Consider the following 27,910-nt stretch of genomic DNA (forward strand, 5'->3'; position numbering starts at 1 on the left):
GGGCGGGCGAATTTTTGTTCCTTCTTTCCGTGGGTAGATAAAAAGAGAAATCAACGGACTTAGTTTCGTATGCAGCAGGCACGACTGAGATGCGCGTGTTTGAGGACGACGCACGTATAGAGGCAAGCTCGGTTGAGCCAGCCGCGCTCGCGGGACCTTCGGGGTGCGTGTGTAATATATAGGCGTCGACTATGCGCCCCGAGCACACAAACAAAGCTGGCTGTAAGGATCCGTAGGAGGGTTAGGAGACGAGGGAGTCCGGGGTGGAAAGAGGAATGAATACCGGCCAACGTGCACGAGGCCCAGGAGGAAATATGCCGTAAATAAATGCGAGGATTCGTATACCACGCAGAAAAGGTGCGCAATGCGGCCCGACCGCAGGGCGTGCGAGGTCAGTAATATAAGACCGGGGCGGCAGGCAATCAGGGGAAGTGAAAACATGGCCATAAGCGCGTGAAGCGGAAGAGAAGCCACGTATAAAGACGAAAGATGTTTCCCTCAAACATGGAGGAAGATGGAGAATGAGGGGCATTTTCGTACAGGATAGAAACTGTGCAGTGAGACTATAAAGGCAATGAAACATAGAAAAAAAGGGTCACCCAAGAACGCTGACCTTGACAGAGAGAACTCGGTATTCTGCAAACTAAAGCGACATCTTGCTCGCAAAACGGAGCCGTCTTTAGCCTATATAAACGCTGGCGGGAGATCTGCGGGCGATACCAGCGTATAGGTGCAAGGCGCGGTATAGGTGAAGGCGGTTTCGTATACTACACGTATAATATCAGGCAAGAGCAATTCGCCTTGCAGCGGCGTACACACATTGCCCTGGGCGCTGTAGGAAAGGAGGAGGAGGTGGACGGAGTACCGCTGCACAAACCATAGCATGCCACATGCTCGGGCGGACGAGATCGCTCTCGACGCCACGTTAGGCTTAACAGCTGCCGCCGATTCATCGTCGGCTTCACCGCAACACGAACGGTGCGTCCCTTAACTTCCGCTTTTGTTACTTTCTTTTTTCCTTTCGCCTTCTACCGGATCACTCGACGGCGGGTCGCGATTGCGCAGTGGTTGATACCTTGATCGCTTTCTTCGTTTTCCTTCTCTGCCTCCACGACGGGCACGTCTCCTTGTATGAGGCGTTGCAGACAACGGCGCCACGTCGCGGCAACGAAAGCGGCTGTGCGTGCGTGAGTGTTTAGAGGAGAAGGGGGGGGGGCGAGTTGGGTGCGAGTTTGTGTGTGCGTGTGTGCGCGCAGATGACGCCCACGGCAGCCGGCGCGCCGCTTGTTCTTGTTTTGGCGATTGGGAACGACCTGGAAATTGCCCGTTTCCGTGCACCACTTCCATCGTTCGCGCACGATCGGGGTTTCAGTCAAGCACGCAGGGCCCGCGGCGCAATAAGGCTCTGCCAAGCCGAAAAAGCACAAGGCGGAGGCGGCGGTATAAGGCTAATGCCACCGACCGACAAGGTGGTCAATACAGCTTTCAGTGTCTTCTCTTGTTTTTGTCTATGTGGCTCTCACGTAATCGTGCTTTTGCTGATGTTCTCCTTTTTCTGGCGCTAACATAAACATAAATCTTATACAGGGCGCGTTGAGTGGTCTGGTTTAGGTCAGTGATGGAAAACGTTCAAGAAAAGCACTGAATTTCATCTGTAGTAATCATATTACGTGCAGGAACGAGCTTCAGAGGGGATAACCTTTTCCTTAGAAAACGATGAATGAGTGTGTGTCTGTGTTGGGGGGAGGGGGGGATATGTGACAAACAAGTCGCACTAACAATGAAGCTTGTAGTCGTATCTATATGAGGGGTCTCAAAGAAGATCCTTCTAGGTTCAGATGCTGCAACTTTTTTACGCATTTTGTTTTGATCTGATCTGTTTCAATAGTGAGCAGAGAATGCTCGTGCTTGTAACAAATGCGCTGAACTTGCATTACATACGTTTTTCATAGATTTGCAACCTTATATAAAGTTTTCAGTACGTTTTTAAAGTGTATGGCATATGGCAGTGTTTCTTTCATTTTTGACGACTGTGAAAGTTTTTGACTATTTATTTTTTCATATAGTGATTTATTTTGGTCTCTCGAATAGCCTTTTTTTGCTTGTGTGGTTAGCCACGATGTTGGAATAGTGGGATCTCCAGTATCCAACCTTCTTATACCGTTGCAACAAACAAACAAACAAACAAACAAACAAACAAACAAACAAACAAACAAACAAACAAACAAACAAACAAACTCTATAAATCTTAGATCACTTTCGAATTGCAATGCCAACGAATAGTTATGACTCCGTAGGCACTAAAAAGGCACTATGTTTACGCAAGACAAGTTACGCAGTACGCTCATATTGCCTTGCTGATTTTGTTGTTGTTATTATTATTATTATTATTATTATTATTATTATTATTATTATTATTATTATTATTATTATTATTATTGGCAGAATCACATCGCCTTTTTATGTGGCAAACTACGGAGTGTTGCATATCCACTTTTCAACATAAACCTGTCAAGAAAATGATAGTTCATGCATTAGCGTACAATGTGTTGAGGTATGGTATAACGATCTTCGCCTTTTGGGCAGAGCGCTGGAAAAATCAGATTGATATATTAAAAATATTTAGAATGTTGCTTATGGTACTACACAACATTACAATAACATTTTCTTTAACTATAGGATTTTGCACATTTGAGGCTTTATTTACCAGAAGTGTTATTATGCGGCATAATTGGAGCGATAAATTCAAAGAGGCATACAGGCACCTCGATTGTTAAGAAACAAAGAACGTTTTAAAGTACCCTATTCTACTACCAAGTATGGAGAAGAGAGAAGAAGTGTATACATCCCAAAAACATATTATGATTTGGCTGATGAATTCTTTTTGGCAACTTCAAAAAAAAAGTTGAAAAAATTATTGATGAAATGTTGAAATTTAGTTCTGATTCTTTACTTAAGTTGTTTAGTGTTTGTCTTTGTTTACTATGTCATAGTCTCTTAACGGGTAATACTATCAACCACCCTTCTGAAAGTTGAAAAAATATGAGCAATTATGTAAGTGTCTACCTTTGCACCTATTATGTTAATATGTAACCACATCGCTGTACCGAATGCCGGGCTTAGTAGCACAAGTCCTCTTGGATTTAGGCCCGTTTCGTTGTTTTGCTTTTGGATGTGTGTAAATAAATAATAATAATAATAATAATAATAATAATAATAATAATAATAATAATAATAATAATAATAATAATAATAATAATAATAATAATAATAATAATAATAATAATAATTATTATTATTATTATTATTATTATTATTATTATTATTATTATTATTATTATTATTATTCGAACAGGTTGGCCATGCGACACGAGAGCGTAGTTTTGATTATTTGAGTTTCCTTCTTGGCTTGCAGTTTTACCTCTCGCCAAACCTGCTGTTCGGTGGGTTACTGTCCCCAGGCACTGTAGATTGTGCTTCCGGAGCTGGTGCCAGTAGTGACGCTATATTTGCGTGTTTCTGACTTGTGCCAGTGCGTGCAGTCTCGTTGACAATTCTTACTTACTCTCTTCTTTCCTTCTTCATTTTTTGCCCGAGTTGTGAGTTGCATTTTGAAATAGCCGGCTGAAGAAGGCCTACATTCAAATTTTTTGGGGAAAAAAAAAGATAAATGGAGGCCAACTGACAACCATGCCATCCTTCTTTGCACCACTTCGCGAGCTTATAGACACGTGGCGGACCACGTGCATGTGAAGTGAACAGGTGCTCGCGTTCTCTATTAAACGCGAATACACACGCATCAGCTCTTCGTGAGACTTCTACGTTATGTAAATCATAGAATCATGCAATACAAAAGTATCGTCGATATGCCACAAGAATGGATAGCTGGATCAGTTTGCGGAAATCCCATGGCTTACGAAGGGCAAAGAAAACGGACGAGTCATGTATGCTCGTGCTTTTTTTGTTAGTGCTTAACTAATAGGCCGACACATATCAATTGACCTCATCCACAATATAAAGGACAGTATGAAGACACAGCATGGCCTCTACCTGGTGCGAAGAGGATGTAACGAACGACAGCGATAAACATTTAACGTCTAATATACGACAGCAGGAGACTATGGGCGCGTCTTTTCCGTGGAGCATATACTATAAGAGCGACATCGGTAAACACGTTAATTAATCGATAAACTTGCTGCAATATACGCCCCCCCCCCCCTTCGCACCCATCGGTAGTTCTTACTAATTTACGTCTGTGGTGGTACAGGAAGGACCTAAGCTCTGGCATTGCATTGAGCTCATTTGACAGGTAAAAGCGCGACAAGAAACAGCTGACTTTTAAACAAGGCAGAGGTGCAAAGGAAGATGGAGACGAAGTGGTAAGTAGTGGTCCAACAAGAGATGTCGCTGAGCCAAAATTTCGGCTATGTGGCTTGTCTTCGTGACGGTAGCAAGTGCTTTCCTTGGCAGTGTTTACAATAGCTCACTCTCCCTCATCACAAACGGGAGAGGAGAATAGCGGGTTCGTAGAGTAAAGCGATGGAAGAAGAGGTGTTCAAGGAGAGGGGAGGGTTAGTTGTGACGGCGAACGAACACGTACGGGGGAGAGGAGATGCACCGCCGCGGTTTTGACTGCAAGATATCTGTAGACAGATTTCGTAGTACACTTATGAAGCCATCTGGTACCCCGTAATTCGTCTAACCTGGCATTCGAATCAAGATGTCGCCGTCGAACGGCGTAACAACAGAAAACGAGGAAAGAGTTCTGGGATGGCCGGTCCCTCCCTTCAGAGCCCCCTTCCTTCAGAGCACTACTGGTGATAGCTGCGACGGACACCGGCGGCAGTGGCGGCGCACAACATCGCCAACTGAAACGACTATGGGAATGAGCCCATAACAGCTTACGCTGCTAAAGAAACCTGCGACAAGCCTTCAGGTCACGAGTGGCAGTGCGCAACACAAATCATCAAGCACTACGCATTGCCTTCCGTATGATCTGGAAGGCACAAAACTACGTAAAATGTATTTCTAACCGCAGCACGCATTCGTTCATTGCATGCGCGGCGAGGTCATGAGGTCGTGCCAACCTGTCGTCGATGGTGAATCGGCGGCAGCGGCAACGCCGACTGTCCCAAGCCCCAGCAGCAGCAGCACTGTCACCAGAGTCAGCAAGGTTGGGTGGTGAGGCCGCCCTGCAGCCCTCGGCGTCGCTGACGTCATGGCCGATGATGTCGTCACGTGGGGTCACGTTCCCCGCTCATGCCGCGCTTCTCTGTAGGTACTGCGGCCGTTCAGTTGCATCTGCACAAAGACACGAAAAGGTTGAAGTGGTGCGAGAGAGGACAAAATGGACATACAATAACGATTCGACACCCTGTGTCGTCAGTAAAAAGCTGAACATTTAAGCCTGAATAACCACATAACAACCTGATTGTATTATTTGTTTGTTTATTCAGCCAAGATGCGCTATTCCAGGGGTACCCCATTACAATTTCTGAAATATATAAATGAATCAGCCCTTCTCAAATCCACGTTCATCCCTTTAGAATGGCGGGCCGCATATGGGCGGGCTGATAGTGCGACATGGAATGAATGGTGCGCAGGCTTCTCTAGCGCAGCCCCGCCCATTTCCGCCGTCTTGCCTGCACGCCTCGTGGATCAGCTGCAGATATACATTCCACGGACAACTTCAGCTTTCAGTGTTCGTCATCTCACTCATTTAAAGAGTGACGCTCAATCGGAGCGAAGGAAGAAGCACGCAGAACGTGACAAGGACGGCGATGTACTACACCAGCGCTTCCTCGGCCTTGACTCTTTCAGTGACGTCTTCCCCTTTTTGCTCACGAAATAAACAACGTGCCCAAACTACCCTATTGGTTTAAGCACTGTTCTGTGCTTAATGCAGAATTGTTTCTGTGGGAACTGTCACGCAGTCTGCGAAGGCGTTCCTAGTGTTACACTGTGTCACCGTCCCATCCTACGTCACACTGTGCAAAGTCACAGTTTGTCACAAAGTCCGGTGTCTTTTCGTTCTTTTTTCATACTTTTTCTCTCTCTCACCTATCGCATCCCTTTACAATCCCGCGGCACAGGATAGCCGACTGGAGGTTATCGCTGGCTAACCTCTCTGCCTTTCCTTTGCCTCTCACTCTCTCTGTGTGTGTGCGTGTGCGTGCGTGTGTGTGTTTGTGTGTGTGTGCGCGCGTGTGTGTGTGTGCGTGCGTGTGTGTTTGTGTGTGTGTGGTGTATGTGCGCGTGTGTGTGTGTGTGTGTGTGTGTGTGTGTTGCATGTGTGTGTGTGTGTGTGCGTGCGTGCGTGCGTGTGTGTGCGTGTGTGCGCGTGTGTGTGCGTGTGTGTGTGTGTGTGTGTGTTGCATGTGTGTTTTGCATGTGCGTTGCCCGTGCATGCTGCCTCTCACGTGCGCGCGCGACTTACGTTCCCTGCTTGCCTCTGCCCTTTCTTCTCTATTCGCATTTTCCTTTTCTCTTCCCTACATGAAAAACGGTAGGGAAGATGATTTATTCCTACTCAAGAAACTGTTTTTCTCGCTCTCTATTTCACTCCCTGTGTTTTTATGTTGTTTCGTGTTTATTATTTGCCTTTTTGAATACGTGAAATTGACAGAAAGGGAGGGAGAAATGCAAGAGGGGGATCGAAAGACAGCGAGGTTCATCAGAGGAATGGTTTGGTTTCCTACCCTGCCCTGGGGAAAAGAGTTATGCAATGGACGAAAAGATAAACAAGGCAGGAGCGGAGATGCACCTCCACACGGACTTTCACAAAAGCGAACACGGAGTACGGTTTGTAGGAGCTGCTGCACATCGGTTGGCGGTTCGAACCGGACGGACGCGAATCGGCAGCGACTCACGTGATGTTTCTTATCGCCACTGCATCGCGAGGCGCGGGCGCCCACGGGGAGCAAAGCCATCCCTATAAATACCGCGGGGCCCGAAGGGCTGCGTTCTCGCACCGCGAGCATCTGAAGATAGAAAGGACGGGGGCCAGCCGGTGCCTCCATTAAGAGCACGCTCCGCCGCCAACGCAATGCGCGAGGCGCCGCACTGGGGTGTAAACGACGCACAACGGACTGACGCCTGCTCGGACTATGAAGCGTGGGACATGCAGGGCCTGAACAAGGACGTATCATTCATGGGCACGGCAAGCATTATGAGAATGCAGGTGTTGTGCTCCGCACTTAGGAAAGCAAAACAAAACATATACGATGAAGCCACGGCAACAGGCGGGAAAAAAAAAGAAAACAATTCACCAACTGTTCTTTTTCTTTGTTCTTGCTTTTTTTTTACATTTACGCGTAGAAACATGGGAACTTAAACTACCTCAAAGCCGGCTATACCAAAATCCAAAATTCTTCCCTAAAGGAAAAATAAATGGAGGAGAAGAAGGAAGAAAATATCAAGAAGCACGATATACACACGGACACAAGTGCAAAAAGGTTGTCTAATCTGCTGGCACCAGCATCGAAAGCACAGTGCGGTAACTATGGGATGGCCGCTCATTACGCATGAAGGAGTCCACACAGGTCTCTTCACGTGCACATAAGGACAACACCACCCGAAATCAGCTCGTTAAATAAGAACCCTGGTGTAGAAGACAAAAGAGTAATGCCACTCATAGGCAGTCTATAAGATTATGCCTTGACTAAAAAATTGCGAAGGGCACTTAGAGCATGCGTCGTCGATCTTCTGACTCTATAACTTCTTAACACTGTAACGCCAAACGATACGTTTTATTAACACACGTACATTGTTTATATTTTTCCGATAACCAATCCTTACTGTCTAACCACTGTTACAAAGCTATCGCTGGTGCTTATCATCGCGCACCTAATCTGATTAGACAAGCTTCTTCCAATATAAAAAAAATCCGTGACAATATGCTACTGTGTGTTAGCAAATTTTTTTTATCTAAGCACAGGAAACTTGACACATAGTCTATAGTGGCAATTTTCATACGCTGGAGCGAGTGTTCAGTTACCGATAGATCAGCAAACGATCTAGTGAATACTTAATGAACGCATTAAATAAGCTATAACTCAGTTAACATGTCGTGGTTTTTTAGTACAAATGCACCATCTACGGCCAGAAATCAAGGTGAAGGAGTTGCTCTATAATTTTCCCCTATGTGCTCGGGCATTATACATAGTTTAAGAAAACTGACCTTTTTCTTTTAAAGTGACACCCACAAAACACGGCAATAATTCTTTTCTGCCATTTGCCGCTAACGAACAAAAATTGGCAGCAGCGCAATCGTGTGTAGCCTAAGATGAGCAACAAAAACGTGTATGCGGATTGAGGAATGGGGAAAAAAAAAAAACTAAGGAGGCTGAAAACATAAAATAAAAAGAAAGCGTTACATGAAGGAAGAAAAGAGTCAAGGGATCGATTGCAACGCTCTCATTTTTTGGCTGGGCCATCAGAGGGATGCTGAGCCCCGGCCGCCGCAGCGGCGGCACTTAAAGTCTCCGGGAGCGCGCGCAATCCCTTAAAGCTCGGGAGCCAAACGAGTCGTCGTGGCTGGCAAACGCGATCTGGAAGAAGACGCCACCGACGGATCCCTTCAAAGCCCTCGGCGGGCACGGGCCATGTACCGCATGAGCACGTGTATAATAACGACGCGACCACCAACACCACGACATGGTACATGACGAATATGGCACAGTCTCACACTAAATAGAGGCAGGCGCGTTTTATCATTACGATAATAAGTAAACTTCACGTCGCTGAAAGCGACCTCAACGAGACTTAAAGAAAACCAGGGCTGGGATAATGTAATGGATATGTTACAATGCTATTCCTTTTCGTATTTTGCCAATGGTCTGAGAGGCGCTCTCCCACGCGTTATCACTGGGATCTGCGGGTCGTGAACGGTGGACTATAAGAAAGGAATGGAATAAGGTGAAAAAAAAATGAAATCCATAAATTATACCAGCCCAGAAATAACGTACACGATCACTTAAATCAACTCGCCAGTGCTTCGACTTAAACGTCAGACGCTGTGAATGTAATAGCGGTTATCGTGCATGCAAAGTCGTTCATATACAGATTGGTCGCAGAGTCTGCTTGTGATTCATCAAGACAGCATCGACATAGCGTTACTGACTTCTCTATTAGGTTTTCGAACGGTTATGACGCGAATCAGGAGTTCGGGACACATTATTCGCGTTTACTATTTAAGGTACATGCAAGCGGCAACAAGAACTGGCACGGAAGAGTGACTTGGTGATTAAGCCATTGAAGAAATATGCATGTTGCATGCCTTAGCCACTTTGTAGGCGACGCCCCTCACAGCAGCACAGGCACAAATGTGTTGTGTACGCTGAGGACGTAACTACGTCGGCCCGTTTGAGAAGTCGAGTGTTTCGGACAAACTTGCACAGTTTATTAGGGAAATGCCTCTCAAACTCTGCCATATCCCGCGACCCACCAAGTACGTCAGCTGTTGCAAACGCCCCGACTCAGCCTACGCTCCCTTTCTGACTTACGCGAAAGTCGCAAACATTTCAGTTTCAGTGCATGAGCATTGAGAAAAACGTTGACGTTAACTTCGTACCACAGTTATCGTAGGGAGCGAAATGTGGCATTAACCTTCGCTAAAGGAAAACTAAAACGCACGTCGACAGGAACGAACGTTCTTAACTACGAAAGTGAATTCGTTCGAGCCTTCGCAAAGTATTTAATGATCGCAAGTCCTGTTTCCAGCTCATTGTTGCTGAAGTTCTGCCGGACGAAGGGAAGATTAATCGACTCCGAATGCGCCAGAACTACACCGAAAAAGGTTCAATTCTTTACTTTTCTAATAAACATATTTTTTGGCATCTTCCCGCAACTACTCCATTTCAATATAATATGACACAGAATTGGCAGTTACGAGGCACGATATGGCACTCGGCACTGCGCCGCGGCAGATAATGCAGCAGTGCACGCTGCACTGCCATAAAGGGACGCTCTTGGGGCATGGCGCACAGACTACGCTAAACGTTTACGGGCCGCTCGATCTGAGAAAACGTTCAATTTGCCAGCGGTTCGTGACTGTAGCCAATAAAACCGTACAACACTACGTTGTTCGCATACACTAGTAGAGGTTAGAAATTCGGAAATATTAATCTTTTTCTCAGATTCCGCGGTCCGCAAACTTTTGACGCCGACTGCAACTGCGTTTTAACGATAGTGCTTTTGACGGAATGGCACTAATTATATAGCTTCCATTTCAGTGTCACACTGTTATGAAACATAAAATGAGGATTTAGCTAAATCCAACAGAAATACATACATATATATATATATATATATATATATATATATATATATATATATATATATATATATATATATATCCTACTGCCCTCTCTACCCCTACTGCGCGACCAGCTTCCTATCCTTCACACACAACATACACCTTTTTTCCCATTTGGACACTCATAATGCTAACGCACTAATAGCACTAATATATACATGACTCATGAGTGCGTGAGTGAGTGAGTGAGTGAGTGAGTGAGTGAGTGAGTGAGTGAGTGAGTGAGTGAGTGAGTGAGTGAGTGAGTGAGTGAGTGAGTGAGTGAGTGAGTGAGTGAGTGAGTGAGTGAGTGAGTGAGAGAACCTTACTGGAGGTCCGGCGAGGACGCGAACTCGTCGCGCACCCGGCTAGTCCCACGTCGGGATCGGCAGGTCTAGCCCATTGGCCCGGTCGCGAGCACGCCGGACCGGATTTGCTTGTCTAGAGCGGGGCTACGCAGAAGCGAGTCTCCTTGCTGAACGTGGGGTATCTCGACCCGCACTCCCAGAGCATGTGTGCTAGAGTGGAGCTCTGCCTGCAGGATGGGCAGGCGTCGTCACGATATACGTCAGGGTAAACTTTGTGTAGAACGGCGAGACACTGATATGTGCCGGTCTGTAACGGTCTAAGGGAAACGGCTTGCGCCCTATTCAACTTGGGGTGAGGGGGTGGAGGTACCCTTCTAGACATGTAGAAAAAATTCATAACCTGACATTCTTACGACCCATGACTTGGGCTCATGCTGAGAGCTCATGTATGCACTATTCCTGCGTATTTAAGCTGCAATCAGCCGGTGCATAAAACACTGCTTTAATGATGTAGTATGCTTCGTGATATAGACAATAAAAGGTGCGAACACAGAGAAACTTGCCTTCAAAGCAACACGTACGGTACCACGACACGCTCAAATGCATGCCCCCCACTCCCGAAGAAGATTCCTGGCTACAACACTACCTGTAGCCCGTAACTACCCGTATAAGCGACACGACCGGGGAGATAAACGAGAAGAAAGGGGGTTAACCGAGGGGGAAGACGTTGAGCTGCCCCTACACGAGACGTTCTGGCGTGGCGTTAAACGCGCGTACTTTCTCACAAATGTTGCAGCGTCGTCCAACAGGTGCGCGTAAAGGCCCACTGAGGGTTTAGCTGCGAGTTCACTACATCTTCTACAGCTGCATAGCTTCGCGGTAGGTTGCGGCGCATTGAAGAACCCAAAGAAACCCGTGCTTGATACACTTGCTCTACGGTTTCAAATATGCGGTTCCAAATACAGCGTGATCTGCATGCTTTCAAGCCGGAAATTAAAGAAGGGCAAGCGAGGCTGTGTTGCGTTCGCCGAAATGCGGTACTCAGCGGTAAGCGAGAGAAATGCGGCAAGGGCTTGATCCCATTCAAAGCCGCACGTGGTTACGGCGGTGCAGCCCTCGATCGGCCGCAAGGCTGCCGCGCGATGGCTTCCAGTGCCCGAAATCAAAGCCAAGTCAAGCCAAAAAACGCACCGAATCGCTTTATATCGTGTACGTCGGGAGCGGAAATGTCAAAATGAAAACGAATGCTCGAGCGTAAGTCAGCGCCAGAAAGAAAATAGAGAAGTAAAAAAAAAAATAAAGGAAGAAACAGGAGCTGCGTGTCTGGTCTGCACTTCTGGCCGCCACGGCGACTCCGAGACGAGTGCACTGCTGCGCTATTGACGAAATGTGTGTCTCGCGCGCTGCAGACGTTGCGAGACTAGAGTAGGTCCCGCTGTACGCGAGATGGCTAGCCTCGTGCCTCTCTCGAACGATCTGCTTCTCCTTTTCTTTTCCTTCTTTTCTTTTTATAGCTGGACAGCGATGTTGGCAGAGAGGGGGGACGTGGAAAACCCGAGGACTGATGCTCAGAAGAACCGCACACTAAGGAAATAAAACAAAATGATGTAAACGAGAGACGAAGATCGTAATGCATAAGGAGCAACTTCGGAACGAGCAACTGGGTTCTTGCCAAATTTTCGAAGCATAGGGAAACACACTTTGAAAGCGAAATGAGAGTGTAAAATTGAAGCACGAATCAGTATTCGCGGTATGCGAAAGAAATGCGGATGAGTAATTAGATGCAGTAAAAGTGCACTGAGAAAAGAAAAATGAGAACATATTTCTAAGTCTTAGGCTGTTTCCACGCACTGATAGAAGAGACAAGAAAAGAAGGAACGAGATCGGAAAAGCAAAATACGAAAACACGCGAAGATATAGGAAAGCTGGCGGGGCGAGCAGAAGCTTGCTGAGGAGACATGAATATGTCGCTCGCTTCCATGAAGTTTTGTCTAATTCCTAAAAGAGCGCGTTTAGAGATTGCGATACAGAGCGTGCTGTATGATGAAAGTATTCAAGTGCGTCTCTGCGCGCCAACAAAGCAAGAAATAGGGAGAGAGAGAGAGTTAAGCAGCAAGAAAGAGGACACGGACGTAGAGGGTTGAAAAATGAGTCTTGTGTTCAAGTTATGTTTAGTCGGCAGGGAGCTTTCAAACGGGCCATGTCGTAAACTGCGGGGAAAAAAAAAAAAGAGCATGACTGCGAAAAAGGGCACAAAATTTGTTTACTTACTTTTTCGCGAATGACGCCGTACAAACAGGCGCAGTCATTTAGCTAGGAGCAGCTTAAGATGTTTATGTATGCCGTAAAGAAAGCAGGGTTTCGCATATGGAATGCGGTAGTTTGCTTAACCGATGGGGCACGGCGATGCAAGGTAAGCAAAATATGCGCACGGCTTTCACTTGAACGACGTCTATGTGCACATTATACGGGCAGTGTCGAAATCGACCACACAGACGCAACAATATCATTTCGGCTATTTATTGTCACAAACGCATATCGTGAGCTTATTTACACTAAAGCACCCAAGTTAAGCTATATTGGTTGATTACACTACCGGTACTTCGAGTACATATGTCAATCTTAAAGTGAGCAGGAGTTTCAGTATGTCAGAAAAGACTCAATGCCAGAAAAAAAAGAAAAAAGAAATGGTGCGGTAGGATCACCTCGTGACTTAAATTATTACTTGATATTAAAATTGAATTCAGGAAAACGAACCTTGGCGCCATTACCTGCTTTAACAACAAATCAAGGATCGATCCCTGACCAGGCGATCCCCTGGTGGTCAAAATTAACCCAGAGTCAACCACTGCGGCGCGCCTCATAATCAAATCGTTGTTTTGGCACGTAAAGCATAAGAATTCAATTCAATCCCTTTTCTCGCCATATCAGTGGTAATAATATTGTTACGTCTACTAAACATGTTTACAGAGATTAAACGTATATAGTGGCTGTCACGACGTTCTTGACTAGCTGAGTGTATGTCGAAGTCCGTCGATCCTCCACTCCACACGTATTGCGTGCCCCACTTATCATCATCATCATCATCGTCATCATCAGCCTGGTTACGCCCACTGCAGGGCAAAGGCCTCTCCCATACATCTCCAACAACCCCGGTCATGTACTAATTGTGGCCGTGTCGTCCCTGCAAACTTCTTAGTCTCATCCGCCCACCTAACTTTCTGCCGCCCCCTGCTACGCTTCCCTTCCCTCTAAGATGTCATTAACTCGTGTTTCTTCCCTCATCCAATCTGCTCTTTTCTTATCCCTTAATGTTACACCCATCATTCTTCTTTCCATAGCTCGTTGCGTCGTCCTCAATTTGAGTAGAACCCTTTTCGTAAGCCTCCAGGTTTCTGCCCCGTAGGTGAGTACTGGTACGACACAGCTATTATACACTTTTCTCTTGAGGGATAATGGCAACCTGCTGTTCATGATCTGAGAATGCCTGCCAAACGCACCCCAGCCCATTCTTATTCGTCTGATTATTTCCATCTCATGATCCGGATCTGCCGTCACTACCTGCCCTAAGTAGATGTATTCCCTTACCACTTCCAGTGCCTCGCTACCTATTGTAAATTGCTGTTCTCTTCCGAGACTGTTAAACATTACTTTAGTTTTCTGCAGATTAATTTTTAGACCCACTATTCTGCTTTGCCTCTCCAGGTCAGTGAGCATGCATTGCAATTGGTCCCCTGAGTTACTAAGCAAGGCAATATCATCAGCGAAGCGCAAGTTACTAAGGTATTCTCCATTAACTTTTATCCCCAATTCTTCCCAATCCAGGTCTCTGAATACCTCCTGTAAACACGCTGTGAATAGCATTGGAGAGATCGTATCTCCCTGCCTGACACCTTTCTTTATTGGGATTTTGTTGCTTTCTTTATGGAGGACTACGGTGGCTGTGGAGCCGCTATAGATATCTTTTAGTATTTTTACATACGGCTCGTCTATACCCTGATTCCGTAATGCCTCCATGACTGCTGAGGTTTTGACATAATCAAACGCTTAAGCTATATATAAGGGTCGGTTATATTCTGCACATTTCTCTATCACCTGATTGATAGCGTGAATATGGTCTATTGTTGAGTACCCTTTACGGAATCCTGCCTGGTCCTTTGCTTGACAGAAGTCTAAGGTGTTCCTGATTCTATTTGCGATTACCTTAGTAAATAGTTTGTAGGCAACTGACAGTAAGCTGATCGGTCTATAATTTTTCAAGTCTTTGGCGTCCCCTTTCTTATGGATTAGGATTATGTTAGCGTTCTTCCAAGATTCCGGTACGTTCGAGGTCATGAGGCATTGCGTATACAGGGTGGCCAGTTTCTCTAGAACAATCTGTCTACCATCCTTCAACAAATCTGCCGTTACCTGATCCTCCCCAGCTGCCTTCCCCCTTTGCATATCTCCCAAGGCTTTCTTTACTTCTTCCGGCGTTACCTGTGGGATTTCAAATTCCTCTAGACTATTTTCTCTTCCATTATCGTCGTGCGTGCCACTGGTACAGTATAAATCTCTATAGAACTCCTCAGCCCCTTGAACTATCTCATCCATATTAGTAATGATATTGCCGTGGCTTTGTCTCTTAACGCATACATCTGATTCTTGCCAATTCCTAGTTTCTTCTTCACTGATTTTAGGCTTCCTCCGTTCCTGAGAGCATGTTCAATTCTATCCATATTATACTTCTTTATGTCAGCTGTCTTACGCTTGTTGATTAACTTCGAAAGTTCTGCCAGTTCTATTCTAGCTGTAGGGTTAGAGGCTTTCATACATTGGCGTTTCTTGATCAGATCTTTCGTCTCCTGCCATAGTTTACTGGTATCCTGCCTAACGGGGTTACCACCGACTTCCATTGCACACTCCTTAATGATGCCCACAATATTGTCGTTCATTGCTTCAACACTGAGGTCCTCTTCCTGAGTCAAAGTCGAATACCTGTTCTGTAGCTTGGTCTGAAATTCCTCTATTTTCCCTCTTACCGCTAACTCATTGATCGGCTTCTTATGTACCAGTTTCTTCCGTTCTCTCCTCAGGTCTAGGCTAATTCGGGCTCTTACCATCCTGTGGTCACTGCAGCGCACCTTGCCGAGCACGTCCACATCTTGTATGATGCCAGGGTTAGCGCAGAGTATGAAGTCTATTTCATTTCTAGTCTCGCCGTTCGGGCTCCTCCACGTCCACTTTCGGCTATCCCGCTTGCGGAAGAAGGTATTCATTATCTGCATATTATTCTGTTCCGCAAACTCTACAAATAACTCTCCCCTCCTATTCCTAGTGCCTATGCCATAATCCCCCACTGCCTTGTCTCCAGCCTGCTTCTTGCCTACCTTGACATTGAAGTCGCCCATCAGTATAGTGTATTTTGTTTTGACTTTACCCATCGACGATTTCACGTCTTCATAGAAGCTTTCGACTTCCTGGTCATCATGACTGGATGTAGGGCGTAGACCTGTACAATCTTCATTTTGTACCTCTTATTAGGTTCCACAACAAGATCTGCCACCCTCTCGGTAATGCTATAGAATTCCTGTATGTTACCAGCTATATTCTTATTAATCAGGAATCCGACTCCTAGTTCTCGTCTCTCCGCTAAGCCCCGGTAGCACAGGACGTGCCCGCTTTTTAGCACTGTATATGCTTCTTTCGGCCTCCCAACTTCACTGAGCCCTATTCTATCCCATTTACTGCCCTCTAATTCCTCCAATAGCACTGCTAGACTCGCCTCACTAGCTAACGTTCTATCGTTAAACGTTGCCAGGTTCACATTCCAATGGCGGCCTGTCCGGCCGCCATATGAACACAACAATCAAGCCCCGCTTATAGTTGGGGCGTAAACCCAATGTGCACATAAGACGTTTCGCTCCGCGCAGCCGAAGCGGGTAATTCTAACGAGCGACATGCGTAACTGCAGGCCATCGGCCATTTGGAGTGGGGCGTGCTGCGCGGTAGGTCAGCTCGCTTATGCGATCGAGAATGACATAGGGTCAAAGGTAGCCATTCGCTTGACCCACGCTTCCTTGTTGGTGTCCGCAGCCGCACTAAGTCACGCAGGGTCAAGTAATCAAACAAGACTGCCACAATTAAGTTTTGGAACAGTAATACACCATCTAAATCTAGGTTAGTGTTTACATTTAGTGTCCCTTTTATAATGAAACTTTAAGCTTCAATTCAATCAATCCGGGAAGAGACCGCCGTAAGGAATACGTACTGACGTTCCATATGTTGGCAAATAATGTTGGGGCGCGCTGTTTATTTTCCTGCACGAGCCTTGTACGCACACTTATAGCCGACGCTACTGTCGGTACACCCTGCACAACCTGACAGGTTGATAATCAAAACATGCCCTGTTCAGGTTAAGGACGTGAGCACAAAAGATGACAATAGTAGAAATTTTGAATTGATAGGTGTCAGCTGCAGCGACACAGCGTATTTATTTATTCATCCATACTGTCAGCATAAGTGACAAAACAGGAGCTGCTGATTTGGGCACAGTACAAAAGAAGAAGGGTAAAAAAGGAAAATAAAAGGACTCTTTACGAACTAAACAGTCATAAATTACATACACTCAATGTGAAATGTGAACATAAATAGAAACACGAATAATACAGCACAGATCAACACAATACAAGCGATATAAGACGCTCAAATCCTTAGTCTGCCATTCCGAAGTGGCATTATGTATTAGAACCAATTTTCTTTAACAATGCATATTGAAAAGCTTTTCTAGCATTATAGATTACTAAAGCCGCATATATATATATATATATATATATATATATATATATATATATATATATATATATATATATATATATATATATATATATATATATATATTGTAAGCATTCATGCGGACTTCATCTTCATCTGTACAAAGTCATCATCAATCATCGGCTCGTGTTCGTTTTTGCATCGGCGCCATTTTTCCTTTTTGGAATAAAGCGTCGTCTCGACCGTGGTATTTCAAGTGGTGGAGACGCTTTAAGATCCCTTCGACCTCAATCTACTTCAAGATCTCTCCTGGAGCTACGTTCGGGACGCCGCTTACGCCAAGAGGCCAGCCACCATGTCGCAAGACCAGACCGCAGCGTCCACCATCTCGGTTCAAGTGCCAACCACCCCCACTCCGAGCCCTGCCAACAACCGGTATCGCGATCCTGAAATCTTCTCTGGCTTGCCTGGTGAGGACGTCGAAGACTGGCTCGACAACTACGATCGTGTCAGAGAATACAACAACTGGAACGAGACATCGAGGTTAAACAACCTGCCATTTTACGTCTCTCAAGTAGCCAAGACGTGGTTCCTGAATCATGAGAGAGACTTCCGTGATTGGTCGTCTTTCAAGGAGCAGCTGCGGCGGATTTTCGGCACACCCACGGTTCGTTCGGAAGTTGCGAAAAAGAGGCTGTCTGAGCGCGTCCAGCATTATGGCGAGTCGTATACCTCGTGCACAAGACAACGTCTAGCTCCTCAAACCAACGGCCTAACAGAGCGATTTCATCGCACGCTGTGTGACATGCTATCCATGCATATTCAACCTGATCATCGTAACTGGGATGCGATTCTCCCATTTGTAAAATTTGCGTACAACACGTCTCTTGCACGGACCACCGGATACTCTCCGTTTTTCTTAGTATACAGCCGCCACCCAACCTCATCACTCGACGTTTCTTTCTTCTCTGGCCCCGTCAACGCTTCACCATTCATTTGCGACCAGTTTGTGTCTCGTCTTGCCCAATGTCGTCGTCGCGCCCGTATGAACACTGTAGCCAGCCAAGACGATCGCAAACATCGGTACGATGCCTCTCATCGCGTCGTTTCCTACCGCCCTGGTGACGATGTGCTCCTATGGACACCTGCGCCAACACCCGGTTTATGTGAGCAGCTTGAGTCTCGATATATGGGCCCCTACAAAGTCGTAGAGCAGAGCTCGCCGGTGAACTATCGCGTTACACCTGTTGAGGCCCCAACCGACCGACGCTGCCGCGGAACGGAGATCGTGCACGTTTCTCACCTGAAGCCCTTTCATCTCCGTTCCACTGTCTAATGTGCGGCCAGGCTGGCCGCTTCCGTCCACGGGGGAAATTAGTGTAAGCATTTATGCGGACTTCATCTTCATCTGTACAAAGTCATCATTAATCATCGGCTCGTGTTCGTTTCTGCATCGGCGCCATTTTTCCTTTTTGGAATAAAGCGTCGTCTCGACCGTGGTATTTCAATATATATATATACATTATTTGTTCTACCCCTTCCCCAACATGGTTCTGAGTGGCACTGGCTAACACTCCCAGGGCTAGATTTAGTAAACAAACACTCAAGTTAGTGGACGGTCTGTAGCAGTCGTCGTAGCACAATCGGTAGTGCAACGGATGCGTAATACGGAGGTTGTGGGTTCCGCTCCCACCTTTTATTTCCCTTTTCTTTATTATTTTCTACATTTGCAGTTCAATCACAGCTAATTCTTCCTATGCTTTCCTCGGCTTCATTGTCTGTTGGCTTTACACACACATATATATATATATATATATATATATATATATATATATATATATATATATATATATATATATATATATATATATATATATATAGTCGGCCACTCTTTTGATGAGTGATGAGGACGAATGCTGCGAGTGCAATGTTTTCGCAAAGCAGGGCAGGAATAATGTAACGATTCTATTCCAATTTTTTTTACTGCTTCGTCAGTAGTTTGAACGCCTACGTTATCACCAGTATCGGACGGTCGGGGACGGTCGACGACGACGACAACAACAACAACAACAACAACAACAACAACAACAACAACAACAACAACAACAACAACAACAACAACAACAACAACAACAACAACAACAACAACAACAACAATAAAGGAAGTGGGGCGGGCTAGAATCAAGCGAGAGGAATCGCTACATTATAGAGGGCCGCATAACGCAGCGAACGAATACTACGTCCAAAAAGGTAAGTTAGTCGACACTTATTTTAGTGAACCTGGTACGAATGCTCAGAGGTTCCGGAAGAATGGTATGGATCAATACGGCAGTCCCCTGTCAAGCATACGGGCTTCGACGTCAAAATTCGCCGAGAAGAATCAAACTGAAGCTTAAATTTCTGAAACCAGTTATTAAGCAGCGACGGCAGATTATCCACCGTGATAGTTCCTTTTTTAAAGTAAGTGACAGGAATATGAAAGCTCAAGCGCTGAGAACGAATAGAAGCTGACGAGACTCTGAAATAAAGAAAACTGAAGCAGCCACACTGAATAGTGCGTTCATTTAGCTGCTCGTCACATGAAAAAAAGAAAGAAAGAAGGAAGAAGAGAAATGAAAAAAAAGGATAAAATAAAATAAAAAGAAGAGAGAGAGATCAAATGATAAATGAAAGGTAGGGAGGTTAACCAGGACAGAGTCCGGTTGGCTACCCTACACTGGGGAAAGGGAAAAGGGGACTGAAATATTAAAAGAAGAAGAGAAATAAAATTTTTAAAAAGCTATACAAGTAGCCTCAAAACGCGCTTCTGTCAACGGGTTTTGAGAAGCCAACCGTGCCTGAACTGTTAAAGAGAGGCGTAAGACGCCTAATCTAAAGTGAAAAAGGACAAAATGTGTACAAAGCAGCGCAAACACGGCAGCTCGACGTCGAAAGGTCAACCAAGACACGTAAAGAAAGCGCACAGGAACACACAGATCCAGCCTGACCCAGTGATGTCACGACACGGGGTGATATAGCTTTGAAACGGGAATATATACGTATGAGCCCCTGAAGGAAGATGTGGGTGATACATATGAGGGACACACAAAAAAAGAGAAGACACGTCGAAACGGTACGGGGGAAATAAAAGAAAACGAAACAATGGACAAGCCGGGAAATGGCGCAAGCGAAAACGAGTTTGAATGAGCCACGGTCTAGCGAGCAATTACTGCCGCGAAGGAAGAAGCCTTCGAAACGCGCTCTTCTGAAAGAGACATTGATGACGTCTCGTGACGGGAAAGGAAGGAAGCGATGGCACCGAACTCTCTGCCATTGTACAGCGGAGCGCCATCGGGTCTCTGTTTTGGAATCGGTGAACGAGAACGGCAGGCCACGGGGCGCTGCTCTCGTGAAAAAATAAAGATGCGCCGAGATATACGGTCAGGAACAAAGGGGAAGGAGCGAGAGAGAGAAGTGTGTAGGCAGGCAGATAAAAGAAGATATTTACTAACTTGTTGTTGCCTATAGTGTAAAAAGAAAAGAAGCGTAAAGTGAGGAATGGAACTGAGAAAGCTGGATTAGAACATTTGTTTCCTCTGTTTTCACTGTATTTCCTTTAGAAAGATTTCGCGATTGAACTCGAGAGCGAAACGCGAACAATCGAAGTAGGAAAGAGATACTTGGCCGTGATTATAAAAGAGGTGGATCGGGCAAGGAGTAAGGGGAGGAAGGAAGATGACGAATGTGTGCTCGGAGGAAGCAATGGACAAAGGAGGGAGCGACGCTGGGGTGAAAGAGAACGCGGAAATAGGCGGCGGCATCTTGTGACATCGCACGAGCCTATTAACCGGAGCGCGATGAAAACCAAGACCTTGAAGGATGCTTGCGCTTGCCGATCGGACGTTAAGAACAACAAAACAAAAACAAGGTAACAAAGTCTGATCGAAGATGATACTTTCTTCTTCCACTTAAACAGGAGAGGAGGGAGGGAAAGGTGGAGATATCAATTTTTTTTTTTCGAGCCGCCGGCGCAAAAGGGCTCGAAAAGGAAATCGATACAGGTTCTATACGGAAAGGACGCTATCAAGGATCCAGACATCTATTCTGGCGCGTTATTAATTGTTATTGTTTTGAAATGTCTGAATATGCGAGAGGAGATGATCCCCGATACTTGCGGAAAGGAAAGAAGAATGAATAGGCCCGTCACACGTCAGGTGAACAAATTAATGGGTAGAAATGAATGAACCGCAGCAGACGTTGGTCGAAAATTGAGACTTCGCGTCGCTAATACCACGCAGCGTTGTGAAAGCCACAGCATGCGTTAGGTGAGCAATAGAAGGATTTGCAACGGTAATCGCGCGTTAAACGACTCCGCTGGCATACGTTCACTCTGACCAAACGTGACGTTCAGAGGCAAGTAACCGGCTAATCATGGACCGTTGTCGAGCACGAATATTGTCGTGAATGTTGCTCCTGGTGGGTTCATGCCAGCAGTACCTTTCACAGTGCTGCACGTCTTTAGCGCGAGACAAGGGCGCAAGCGATATCTCTGCGACGACATGCATTGCTCGCTTTCTTCGGTTTTTTTTTCTAGTACAAAAAGCGAATATTGAGGACTACGTGATGTGCACGATCTTGAATGCGCAGAAAGGAGATATATTGGAGAACCTAGGGGAGGGGCGTGGAAGGGGTAGATTGGCCGAGGAAACGCAAACGCTCGCAAAATAAAGAAAGAAAGAAAAGAAAAATATATAAAGAAACTTTCCAATTCTAGTTCTTTGAAATCGCGCTATTTCGACCACGCTTGGGCGGCGCGAGGCGGGGCACGGCCTTAGCCCTAAGTGACGAGGGAGGAGATAATTTACGGCTATAAACTTCCCTGCAAAACGGAGAGAGGAAGATGTAATGAACGGGGAACGGAGGGAGTGAGGAAGATTGGCACACGTTGAACCCACACACACACGCACACGCACAAAGCAAACGCACAATCTCCCATTGTAGCGCACATCCTTTCTCCTCGTTCATCCACAGTTTTCCTCTTCAAGCGCCGTCCTTTTGGCTCTGCTCGTTTTCATTGTTGGTCTCGATTCATCCAGCACAGCGTGAGGAGGAAGGGATGCGGAGGAAGCAGTCACGCTGGGAGAGGAGGCCGCGAGTGCTCTTGAGCGCTCCGGTTTGGGGCACCGCACCGATCGTTGAACAGATAAAAGTCTTCTCTCCGCGGGCATTGTAGTAATCTGGCAGCGCGCGTCGCCGGCACCGGACTTCGCGCCCCCTCTCCCTCTCCCCCACTTCCTCTCTCATTTTCCCATCACTCTTCCTGTTGCTCTATAAAGTTCATTTGCTCTTCCCTGTATACATTGGGGAGACTGGAGGAAATGAAGTAGGAGGTCGAGGCGAAAGCGTTCTGGAATCGCATCGCACGTGCGGCGCGGCTGCACCGTTACCTAAATAAAAATTACGGGGTTTTACGTGCCAAAACCAGTTTCTGATTATGAGGCACGCCGTAGTGGAGGACTCCGGAAATTTTGACCACCTGGGGTTCTTGAACGTGCACCTAAATCTAAGTACACGGGTGTTTTTCGCATTTAGCCTCCATCGAAATGCGGCCGCCGGGGCCGGGATTCGATCCCGCGACCGCGTGCTCAGCAGCCCAACACCATAGCCACTGAGCAACCACGGCGGGTGTACCGTTACCTTCACGCCTGGAGTATATAAAGGAGGCGAACGCAGCTAGGTGACTCGAGCCGCGCTGTCAGCTGGAATGGTACCTCATTCATCATCGCTTAGTATTAACGTCCTAAACCTTTGCTGGTCTGAGAGGGATGCCGGATAGCGGAGGCCTCCAGATTTATCTCCACGACGATCAAACGCGCGCCAAATGTCCGCCCGCGGGCGCTTTTGCGTGCTGTTCAAATTGAAAGGCTCTCGCCGAGACTGCGAATTGCACCCTCGCGACCTGTCGCGCGCTAAGCAGCAGAAGGTCGAAGCCACTAAGCCGTCGAGAGTGGATGCTCGAATTTCGCCTCACTGAAGCAATTTAGCACAGGGAGAGCTTACGGTTCGCTTCGAATGGCACCTTCTCTGATTCTGCTCAGTCGCTAAGTGAGAACGCAACTGCGCAAGCGCAGACGCTTAGCAAACAGCGAGCCATTCAGAACGATCGTCCCATTATGCTGGCCAAGTGGAACGCGGAGCGTTGCACCCTTTGCGTCTCTATGTACTTTCCAACCAAGTTCAGCCGCGTTCCGATAGTAACTTTGCGATAAACGTCCAACGAACGAGTGAAGTCTGTGCACTTCTCTGCTGGGGCTTAGCGCGAAACTGGCAGAAGAGATATATAAACCCGACCAAAGCTGCACGAGCTGAAAGACTTATATTTGCGTGCTCGGCTAGAGTAAAAAGCTAGCCAGTCAACCTAAGCGCGCGCCGGGGTCGAGGTGGGTCAACCCTCCTTCTTGCACGAGAGGTCGACTCAGCCCGACCTGCTTGGCAGAGTGCATGTCTAGACGCGAACAAATACATTGGGTCGTATTGAAGGCGCATGTAGATGCGAACGAATCGACTGGGTCGTTTGCAACAAGCTACGAAGAATCAAACACTGTTTCTGAGAGCTCTATTGTACCGTCTCGCCTCCGCTGAAGCTTGGATCACGGCCTTTCACAAATGATTTTGTATTAGCGCGCACTCGGACTGGAAGACTCAGCCTGGCTTCGAAACCTACCCTATCAGGTCGGGTTCACGCAAACGAATCTTACACGAGTCCGGCACGCCTTGGAAATTTTAGCTGACGGCGAGAACAAACACTATCGCACAGCTTCGGCGACGTGCGCTCTAGGGCTCGAAACAACGAGTATATACGAAGCGCTCGTGCTTTTTAAAGTTAACAGCTTTGTTTGGCTCTCTCTGTCGCCTGTTTCCGTGGTGGTCGTTGGGGGTCGGACTTTCGCCTATTTAAATGATGCGCGGTCTCGAGCAACCGAGCTGAGGGGCGCGTTGGTCCCCGAACTATTTACGGCCCTCTGAGACGCAAGTGCTCTCGCGCGAAATCTTCGAGCAGTCTGCAAGTTTAGATGCTGTGTTGGAGCGTTCGGTCTATGCCACACTTAGGTACTGGTTAATGGCTCTGTTCTGTACGAAATTACATAATAAAACAACAAAGACTACCTAACTCTCTTTACTGCAACAAATGTTCGCCTTCAAGTGCATAATTCCTTTAATAAGGCCAATGGTGTCTTTCGGAAGTGTTCGGCTAATCCCTTACATTGATAATCAAAGTCAACGGTTTCTGCGCAATTTTGTACACATTTCTTTTTCGTAGTCACACTATAGGCTGTTGATTCATCGTATTGGATCTACGGGCTAAGAAGAAGTCACACGGATAATGTGTTGCTGGTTATCTACTCCATGCTCAATGGAAATGAAAGAGAAACAGACCATTTTTTAAAAGAAACGTGTTATTTTTTTTACCGTGTACCTTTCGTAGTGAGATTTGTATTGTTGCTCTTCACGGGACCCCCAAATTTGGCAAAAATTTTGAGCCTACTGCCCAGGCGACCGCGTCTGTCGACAGTCGATTTCTGGGGAGCCTGTAGAACTCATTACAACGAGCTGTGAGCGTTCGTAAGCACTGTTTGCATTTGGCCGGCAGCTTTTTCTAATCATATGTCCGACATCACGACTGCCTGGCATCTGCTCTTAAGAAAAGTTTTAGTGTAACACTCGTGGAGTGCGAGACGCGCTCCAGGGTCCTGGCACAATTTTTTAAAAAATGTTGTGGTGTATATAACGTCCCAAAACTGCACAGTTGGTTATGAGGGATGGCTCTGGCAAAATTGCCCGTCAACAGATGCCGTCACTCGTTCAGTGACTCCGAAACATTTCACAACCTGCCGCAGTGGCTTAATTAGCGGCTATTGTGTTGCGCTGCTGAGCAGGAGGTCGCGGGGTCAAATCCTGGCAGCGGCAGCAGCATTTCGATGGGGGGCGAAATGCCCGTGTCCCGTGCATTGGGGGCACGTTAAAGATCCCCTGGTGGTCAAAATAATCCGGAGTCCCACACTATGTACGGCCTGCTTCATCATCAAATCGTGGTTCTGGCGAGGCTTATAGCGTGTTAAGAACGGCCAGCTGCAGTACAAGTTTTGCCAACCAGTTGCGACTGTGGAGGCAACATTCCGGGAGCGTCGTCGCACACCTCTAGCCACGGCATGACTAAGTCGACTGTGTGTGAACAACAATACGTGCGTCCTCGACTCTCCGTCGCTGGAGCCGAGTTTGACGAAGTCGCCGTTGTAACTAAACTGGCTCGGCTGACCAACTATTGTTACTGAGCCACGGGAACGTCTAGTGACACCCCTTCCCACGCGCCGACTAAGACGCCAGACAATGGGCGGCCGGCGGGCGCGCTACAGTTCGGGGAATAAATGCCCCTACGGTGCCGGGTCGTCTCCTCTACGTCTCCGTAGAGGAACTGAGCAACACATGCTCAGTTCCTCTACGGTGCCTCGTCAACTCCCCTACGGTGCTTGGACGGCCGTTTCCGTCACCTGGGTATCGGGAGAGGACCGAGTGTTTAAAAACCGCTGTTGTGCGGCTGCTCAGGACACTCTCTCTCAAGCAGTCATGTTAGACTGATGTACTTTCTCAAACAGTCATGTTAGACTGATATAAATACTGTAAATAAACCTATATTCCTCGTTCTCGATAAGAAACAGTCCTTTCCTTCATTAACGTCCTCAGCGTGGATAAGTTGGACGACGGCATGGGCCAGCTACCTTCTAATTCATGCCCGACTCCAATCTTGACAACGGATCACGAGCGATGGGATTGAGCCTCCAATCATAACAAGCGCGTGAACAGACAAGGACGAAAGGAAGACGTGACACATGAAGACGTGTCCTTGCCTTTTCACGCGCTATAAGCCTCACGATGTCATATCAACAAGCCCAAATCACTGCATTACAGCGTGGTTGTGTGACGTAAAACCCCAGAATTAATTCAAACATTTTGCAAGGGCTTTACTACATAACGCGCTGCTTATATCTCTGGCGCACCTATAACTCTGCTCTAAAACCGGCCTCAACTGCTCTGGCACTCGATATCTGTAAGCGAAGTAGAAAAAATGAACAAAAATGTCAAACAAGAAAGTGTCAAGAATAAGGATATTATTAGCATGCCACTAACTTGGCCAGTTACTGCACCTGCAACCCTAGTATCTCCGCACCACATCAGGGCTTATCGCACAGCCGTCCTTATTAGCTCTCTTCAGCAAAACTGGCGTACTTAAAAAGAAACAAAAATGGACAAGGGAAGAAAGTGGACTTTAGGAAAGAAGGAGAGGACTCGTTAGTCTTGAACATGTCGTCTAGTCAGCCGCGTAGGCAAGCAGTTAGGACATTTAAAAAATTATATTAAAAACAAAAGAAAAGATAAGGAACGCCTGGCAGAGTAGCCTCTCCTCCTTGGGACAGGCCTGCTTGACGGCCTTAAAATCTTGACAGATTAATCTCCTTGGTTCCCATGCTTGCTCGTTCACGGGCGATGCCCTTGGTGTCGTCTAAACATTCACCCGACCCCCACTTTTGCTTGACGGCCTTGCGCAAAGGCGGCAAGGTTGGTTGACGGAATAAACTGCAACGTCCCGCGGCAGTGCTGGGCAAAGTCACCCGCTTTCGGTGTTTCATGTGTGACAGACGTTATCGATTCCTCCGCGTATAGTCGCTATTAAGAAAAACGAGACGAAATTAGGAAAAAGAGACAAAAACAAAAATCCTCCATGGGTATGGCAATATACAAGCAATGTGGACAAGTCGACTTAGCCGAAATAAGGGGGGAGGGGGGGGGGGCGAGGGATGCTGTCAAGACAACGTGCGCGAATGATAAGAAGTTTGCTCAGCGCCACATATCGAAAAATCGCAGACTCAGCAGTGTACAGTGAATGACTGCACGCAAAACTCGTTCTTTGGCGACTTAATTAACCGCGTTGTAGCAGAGGAAACTGTGTACCGGCCTCTTATTGAGTAAATATGTCGAGACGAGTTTGATGATGCCAGCTTGAAGTAATCTTCGTCCCCATTTCAAAACTGTCATCCTTACGTTCCCTGCAAGAAAGAATCCTTGGGTTTTTCCTGACTATCCGTCTACAACAGCCCGAAGAGAGCTCCCAAATTTAGAACACAGAATGTCTGCGAGAGCAGGACGAAGCGGCACGGTTTCCTTTACAGCCTGCTGGCCGAGGAGAACGCCGAAGAAACTCACAAAGCACTTCTACTACTAGTAATAAGCGGCGCTGTAACGGTAAATCCTCTCGAACGGGACATAACCTCACGTAGTGCTCGCGCTGTCAGAAGTTATTTCGCGAAGAGCCACCGCGCGGATAACGAGGAAACCAACTGTTGCGCAAGTGAATTGAACGATCAGCCGTACAACTCATAAAAATGAAAACGAAATAAAAGAACAAGGGCTGTTCTTTCTCATCAATGCGCGCCTTCAAAGAACCTCACGTCGTCTTTTGCGATTTCTTGCGACCAACACCGTTGGGAATCCCGGAAAACTGGTCAAACTTTTCTTGCTG

General features: G+C 46.7%; 1 protein-coding gene across 5 annotated transcripts in view; it reads right to left on the minus strand.

The window, feature by feature from the left end:
* Nucleotides 1-27,910, minus strand: part of LOC142578823 (uncharacterized) — a 524,047-nt gene that overhangs the window by 9,125 nt on the left and 487,012 nt on the right. For all 5 annotated transcript variants that reach the window (XM_075688436.1, XM_075688438.1, XM_075688434.1 and 2 more), the window contains one exon: nt 5,088-5,301. In XM_075688436.1, the coding sequence (XP_075544551.1) occupies nt 5,088-5,220 (133 nt within the window). In that variant the 5' untranslated portion in view covers nt 5,221-5,301. The remainder of the gene's footprint in view (nt 1-5,087; nt 5,302-27,910) is intronic.

This window comes from Dermacentor variabilis, chromosome 4, assembly GCF_050947875.1.
Source record: "Dermacentor variabilis isolate Ectoservices chromosome 4, ASM5094787v1, whole genome shotgun sequence".
Classification (NCBI taxonomy): domain Eukaryota; kingdom Metazoa; phylum Arthropoda; class Arachnida; order Ixodida; family Ixodidae; genus Dermacentor; species Dermacentor variabilis.